General features: G+C 46.5%; 2 protein-coding genes and 1 pseudogene across 3 annotated transcripts in view; all 3 read right to left on the bottom strand.

Moving 5' to 3' along the window:
- Positions 1-221: 221 nt before the first annotated feature.
- TEOVI_000673500 (protein kinase, putative) lies at positions 222-1,277 on the bottom strand (the record flags this gene model as incomplete). Its single annotated transcript, XM_067220210.1, has 1 exon — positions 222-1,277. One exon carries the CDS (start codon positions 1,275-1,277, stop codon positions 222-224), a length of 1,056 nt encoding a protein of 351 aa, XP_067076311.1.
- A 1,629-nt stretch (positions 1,278-2,906) lies between these two features.
- On the bottom strand, positions 2,907-4,325 carry TEOVI_000673400 (uncharacterized protein; the record flags this gene model as incomplete). Its single annotated transcript, XM_067220209.1, has 1 exon — positions 2,907-4,325. One exon carries the CDS (start codon positions 4,323-4,325, stop codon positions 2,907-2,909), a length of 1,419 nt encoding a protein of 472 aa, XP_067076310.1.
- A 2,724-nt stretch (positions 4,326-7,049) lies between these two features.
- The window catches only part of TEOVI_000673300:pseudogene, a 538-nt pseudogene continuing 263 nt past the window's right edge, over positions 7,050-7,324 (bottom strand). Inside the window, exon 2 of the mRNA in view lies at positions 7,050-7,324. This exon is cut by the window's right edge and continues 19 nt beyond it. Coding sequence covers positions 7,050-7,324 — 275 coding nt within the window.

The raw sequence follows: 7,324 nt of genomic DNA, 5'->3' as shown, positions 1-7,324 counted from the left end.
TATATATATATATATGCATATATATGGGGTAAGCACTTATAGCTACATAAATCTTGAACCGTGAGGGCAACAAGGCGGAAATTCAAAAGAAGTTGCAAAGAGCGAACACGGGGGAAATTGAGCTTTGCGATGGTACCTAACACTTTTTTTTACCACTAATGTTAAACCATCAGATATAAGATAGCATGAACCTCACATATCGTTACAGAATAGAAAATGAATCAGGATACTGTGGTGAACCATCTTCCTGCGTCAGAAGCGCTTACACCCTCCGCTACCTGAATCAACGGATGCTGTAGCAATTCCCTCGCTGACGGCCGAGAGGCGGCAGGGAGAAGACAGTGGTTTACAAAATCAATAAGCTGAGCACTATGTTCGCGACCGGTCGATTTCCAGTCAATTGACGCGGTTCGCGTAGCAATAGCCTGGAGTAGATCAAAAATATTGTTCTTCAGGGACGTAAAGGGGTATACCCCCAGTGCGCACTCCGCTATCGTCAGTCCTACACTCCATATGTCGCTGCTAAAGGAATATAATTCCCCATTAATCCTTTCAGGGCTCATATATATAACTGAACCTTGTGCAGACATCGTCCCCTCACCCCCATCGGAGAGCTTCTTTGCCACACCGAAATCTGCTATCTTAACTTCACCGTAGGAGTTCGCCAGAACATTCACAGGCTTGATGTCACGATGTATCATTTTCAGTGAATGAAGGTGCTCAACACCATAAAGCAGCTCTCTAGCGACGTAGGCTAACATTTCTTCCGTAAAATGATTGGACCGCCGTTTCAAGATGTCTGCCATGCTTCCAGCGTCCATGTATTCTAGCACAATGTAAAGCCTTCCTTCTCGAAAATACGCCTCATATGACGTAACAACATTCCTGTGTCTCACGGCCCTAACCTGTCTCAACTCGGATTCGAGGGCTTCACGCATATTATCAGTGTCACCATCGAGGTGGATATATTTCAGAGCATACGTTTTACCTGTCGGACGGTGGCGCACAAGTTTCACCTTACCCTGCGACCCCTTACCTAAAACATGACGCGTCTGAAGATCCTCAAATTTTATTTTGTCAACTTCAACACATGGATCAAGCTTGACATCGGCAGCTTCAGATGTGGCGGGTGAAGCTGACGCGATGCCGCTCGCCTTCACGCGCACTTCAGCCCCACCATCGCCTTTCACAACTAGTGTTAAAGTGTCCGTTATCGATACTGCCTTCTCAGAAGGTGTTAAGCAAAGACTCTCCAACTTGGGTCGTTTGGGTGGCATGTGTGGCCACAGATCTTTCTCTGAAAAGAACAATACTAAACCACCAGTTAAAGGTAAGTCCAAAGGAGAAGGGAATACAATACAAAAACGGCATTAATATGGGTATGATTTCACAAATAGGTGGGAATAAGCGACACATGTCGTTAGAACAAATGTGGAAACACCTAATTGCAGGAAGAAAAGCGCTGGTGAAAATCCGTCAAATACCAACAAGAGAAACGGCAACCCATGCTGCTTGTATCCGCTGCGAAGTGTGGTGACTCCAACTTCATGCCGAAACAACAAGTGAAAATATTTCAACGGTATATCTACAGACCAAATACACATATCGAAAAGGAACTTTGCAGAAAAATGAAAGGAAACAAAAAGGGTAAGGGGGTTCCCCCAACGTCCCATTCCATATTCGCAATACATACATCACCTACTTAGCCTAAACCTGCTCACCGCATTCAACAATGCCTTTAATGCCAACAAACGGTACTGTAAAACCGACGCATACACGAGCACGAGGAGAATGCACACTCTTCCCCGACGAAATCTACATATCTCAACCGAAAGTTCAAGCAAACACAAGGGGTGCACAAAACATCCTGTACCGGGGAAAATGTGGTACCCTGAAAACACAATATTGGACTCCCACCACACATTTTTCTTTTAAAAAAGTAATTGCTCCCCATGCACACATGCACCCCTCTGACATAAAAATAAAAAAAGTATCAGAGAATCCTCCCCAGTTTATTTCACCTTCATGAGTCATAAAACAGAGCCTAAGAATACACAACGACACTGTTCACATGCTTCCTTCAACCCCACATCGTGTCTTTGATCCCATAGCAGAGACTGAACAAAGAAAGCAATTGAACGTGTACTTTCGATGGTCCACTATGCATGAAAATATTCTGCATCCCGATGCTCTCCTCCGCCGTTATACTTCAGTTTCTGAGAAGCACTACGGACAAGAAAAACAGGTACAAATAAAAAAAAAAACGGTAAAGCAGAACCACCCTTTTCTTCCGCATCGTCACATTTTACGCATGGTCGCTATTCTCATTTTCCGGAACACAAGTGTAAAACGGAAGACAGTGGAACTCAAACAAATAAGACGCCCAAACGGAGCGGTCTTGTTCTCACTGTATTCCCGACCGAAGGACTCTAACAAAAACCACCAAAGAAAAGAGAAATAGGAAATGAAGCGCCGTCACAACTTAGCACACCCTTGCACGGTTATCAACGCTAGAACGTACAACAGTTTTGTTCTTTCCTTGTAAAGACGAAAGGTTCTAAGTTCTTGACGATCCAAATAACGACATCAAAAGCCACCACTTCCATATGTAAATAATTTTTTTTACAACTGGCACTCCACTACAGTAAAGGCGTAAGCTAACACATCACTAACGATGATAATACCAGTAGCAGGGGATGCACAGATGCATTGCTCCGAACCCTCACATGATCACAAGGAATCTTACCAATGAAGAAGCCCTCTTTTTTTTAAAAAAAGAAAATCGCTCAGATCACAATTGAAGCTTTCCAACGAACATTCTGTCAAACAATAGCAGTTACATATTAAAACAGCAAGTTCAAAGGATGCTTCACCACTGCATAGTAAAAAAAAAGAGGAAAAGTCGCTCAGCTACCTCCGTGAGGGGAAGGGATCGCCTTACCGAGCTCCCAGACTATTTTGGCAGCTGTCTCTAGTTCTTTCCGATCGAACAAATCACCGCTTTGCCGGCAAATGACGAAAACATAGCGAGGCACCTCAGAGTCTGGGGTTTGGAGGGGAAGCATAATCAGCGATTCATTGAGTGATGAAGATGAATCAAGTGAGGTACAGAAATTTCCGAAATCACTGCCACGAAGTTCTTCCACACACAGAAGACAATAATCATCAAGGGAGTCGGGAAAGGGCCTGTAAAGTTTCTCAGACGCAAAAATCAACGACGTCTCATCACCAACTTCCCAGCCCAACATATTTGATACGCTACCCTCAAGAGCCGCTTCTCCCCAAATGCCATTCTGGCAAACACATGTTGACTTCATCAGCTCTTTGTCAACACTTAAAACACAGCAAACGTCACCAGCTGCTGTTAACATGGAACACCCACTGCTGATCATATCTGTTATGTTTTCTCCTTCGGGTATTCGAGAATCACTGCACTCTCCAACAGGCTTGACTTCGTCGATCAAAGAATTTTCAGCTAATCTCGGAGCATCGGTGATGGTCGCCGTCTGCTCTAGGGATACCTCCTGCGCCTGGTTCTCATGCGAAGCTCGTTGTTTTGACTTTTCCCTGGTTGCCCTTGCTCTTGCACGACGTTCCTCTTCGCGTCGTTTCCGCTCAATCAGTTTGGCTTGATCCATTGCCTCCTTTCTCAACCGCTCAGCCTCTTCAAGTTCCCTCTGGCGCATTTCTTCAAGTCTTTTCTGCTCTTCGATTGCGCGCAATCTCTCTTCCTCTAGTCTTCGACGCTCTTCTTCCTCCCGCCGTAGTCTATCGGCCAACCTCATAGAATGATATAGATTGTCATATTCTCCCATTATAAGCAACCCCTCAAACAAACCCTCTTCACCAATACAAGAAATAACTCTCAAAAAATTCTCCGCTGTAGAGACAACATTTCTCTCTAGATTGAACTTCAGTTGCTGAAAGTCGTCAAAGTCAACGAACAGGTTATGACGGCAAGGTATCCTACTGGAGTGCAGCCGCTCCTCATGCGCCATTAGATGTTCAACCATTTTATTTGACTGCTGCTTCCTTTGCCTCAATTTTTCCTCCCTTCTGGCAATTTCCTTCTCACCTTCGGCTTCTGCTCTATCAAGTACCTCGCGTTGTCGGACCCTAACTTCTTCTTCTTCTTCCCATGTTCGCGTGATCCACTTGACACGTTCTCTCTCTAGCTCATCAAGTCGGCCTTTCCGCGTGGCATAGGAACGCCAAGACTCATTCAGGAGCACCTGTCGATCATATACAGCTTCACCGTAACTCAACTCCTCTATCGTATTCGCAGTCAGCCTGTAAACATACTCAAACGGCCTTGCTTTGTCCATTTCTAAGTGCACTGGAAAACACAGTGAAGAGGCTAGGAAGAAATGGCAGGTACAACGTAAAAATTATCTTTTTTTTTTTAAGCACGTCACCGGGTACCATCACATTTCGTTACCGGAGCCTGTTTTGCATGCAACAGCTCACTAAAAGATAAATGAACAAACAGTCGGAGTGTTATTTGCGTAGAAAATAAAACAAAAACTAGAAACGCACCCCGCAACGAGCTGCCTCTTTCACTTCATATTTCCCACCTTCCACCGCAGTTCTCGGTGACAAAAAAAAATCAAAGTTATAGAAGTCAAAGAAAAAAAATCGATAGTAGAGAGGGACTCCATACGATATATTCTTTTTTACTGCTCTAACACTCCCATGTAAAACGAAGCCTCCCTGATTATGGGACTGCGGTTGTTACAGTACGCCGATTGCCCCGTAAAGAGAAATACCTTCTCTTCAGCACACCTTATTCATAGCTATGGAAAGGGAGGAACACCAAACAAAGAGTCAGGAAATATTCAAACGATGACAACATATGCGTAAAGACCGTTCGTCAACATCCACAGTCGTACCGTACAACGTCCCTTAGTACCCACACCTACACCACGCATTCCGAACAAAAAAAATAAAAGAAATACACACTTTTTTTTCCTGATATTCCACATCGTGTATGCCGAAGAAAAAACAAAAAAATAAATTTAAGAAGATAACGGCAATGGCGTTTCAACTCGGCGGGAAGAGCTGCTGTGTGAAATGTCATTTTCTTTTCGTTCATACCTTAAAGAGTAGTAACGTTCCACCCTGGGATCACACCGTGTTTGGGGTTTAGCTCTTATGTCAGCTATTAAGATGTAACTACGCTGCTGCTCCGTAGCTTCCGTAGCATTTAAGTGGAAATACCGGGAGAAACCACAGATACAAACCCTACATTTTCATAAGACCGATAAGTTTTTAATGCACATCGGGGTTTTTTCCAGATTACTCAAGTAAATCCCTTCCGTGGATGCATTGCTTCCTCCTCATTGGTGATGCACCCGCGAGACCACCGCGGAGGCTCAAGACCAATTCTTTTCATTCGCTTTCTTGTGAGTTCGTCAGGTATGTGCATATCTCGTGTGGGATCCTTGCAGCTTCCGCATCACCAAGACCACCCACCAGATCACTGACATTAACCTCACGTACTCCCCTTCCCCCGATCTTCCCGACACACATCTACGTGCCTCCCAATGGAGAAAAAAGTTTAACACTTCTATCTCTAAAACTTCACCCATGACATTTCAAATCCAGTGGTAGCGATGCGGTTCGTCCCCTACAAATTTTGAATCAGAAACACGGCGCACTGAATTCACTATACACCAGTGCAAAAACTGTGCACGTCAGCGACATCGATCGCGAATATTCGCCTTTCCCCGCAACCGTGTGGCAGGCCGCGGAGGTAAGTTTTCATTTGTCCATACTGAAGAAACGCAGAGGCTAAGTACCAAATGCATACACACACCCAACACAATCGACGCATGTACTCACGTTTGTTTGAATCACCGGAGTTTCCAAAGCCAAGACACACAGCGGAATATTACGTAAATATATACTCGCTGGGTCAGCAACTTTTTCCAACGGCACGTAAAACATTGCATGTGCAAACCTTATCAAAAAAGAGCCTCACCGAGGCAAACGGCGGCCCTTGAACACATTCAGCTACAGCACGCGGGGATTTATTTGAAAAACAACGCCACTGCGTAGTCAGAAGACTCGTTGCGTTAACGGTTGAAAGTCATCACCAGTAAGTTTAACTTAATAAGTTCATTGAGGCCGCAGAGGCACGAAAGTCGAGAGCGTTGAATCACTAAATTTAGTGTGGCATCTGCTGGTGTCTGTCACGGGTTGAGAAAAATAACTGAAAGGTGTTGGGGGTTGCTATTTGAAATAGTACGGCACAGAACCCCTCCCCTTCTCTTCTCAACAACCGCAACCCCCATTTCATTGGTCCTCTTTTTCCCCTTAAAGAAAAAAAGAGAGCAAAAAGGATGGGGCGCGGCTGCAGGCTACCTACTTCACGACCACATTCCCGTCCGCACCTCCTCATATAAACCGGTCTCCCTCGGGTGCAGAAATGCACCCCGTATTACGGCTGCACCACGTCTACAAAGTGGAACGGGCTGACTCCGCCATGCGATCGCCGCCCCAATGCACCCTTCCAGGAGCAAAGAACGTAGTTCCAAGTACGATCCAACCGCCACAACAAAGCACATCACGGAGCGCGGGTGCCACGCGATGACTCTCCCCTCTTTTTTGATGGAAGCGACCTCAAGCCCCCTCCTCTTGCATTTCCGCCCCGGCCCGCCCTTCTGCCCCATATGGTCAGAGTCTCATTGGAGACGTGGGCTGGAACGGGGTCTTGGGAAGAAATGGAGAAGGATACATGTCACATCATCGAATTTCGATGGTTGGAGGGCTCGACGTGTTTGCGCGATTTTGCGCGCTTGGGAAGCGAGCGCGACACACGCCGGGCAGTCCGCAGCGTTGAAGGTGCTGTGGGGACCGAGCGCCTGAGCTCTGGCGGGTGAGCGGAGAGGTTCGCTTGGAAGGAGGTGCCGCACGGTGCCAATGCCGTGTTGTCCGCAAAGCGTCTTCCGAACGCCTCGCGACCCTTTTTCTTCCCTGCGGACTTTTTTGAAGCACCGGTGGCCCTCAAGAGGGCTGCAGCGCCCTGCCCCTCGCTGCGCGGCAACCTTCTACGAATCCACATGCGCGGGGAGGTCTGGGGAATTTTTTAAATGCCAATATGTTGTGTTTGTAGGGGGGAAATGTTTTGGTTTTGGGCCTCTGTGCCACATGCCTTTGAATGGCTTTGGGGAAGAAATATCCGACAACGGTGTTATGCCATCACCGTCGCTCGACTGAAACGAACCCCTCGGTGGCGGTTTCTTCCTGTGGTGCCGCCGACGGCGCGCTTCGACGGCGCGACGGTGATGGCGCAACGCCGTTGTCGGAACTTCCCCGGGTCGTC

This window comes from Trypanosoma equiperdum, assembly GCF_001457755.1.
Source record: "Trypanosoma equiperdum strain OVI genome assembly, contig: ctg_1079, whole genome shotgun sequence".
Lineage (NCBI taxonomy): Eukaryota > Euglenozoa > Kinetoplastea > Trypanosomatida > Trypanosomatidae > Trypanosoma > Trypanosoma equiperdum.
This window is presented reverse-complemented; position numbering and strand designations above follow the sequence as displayed.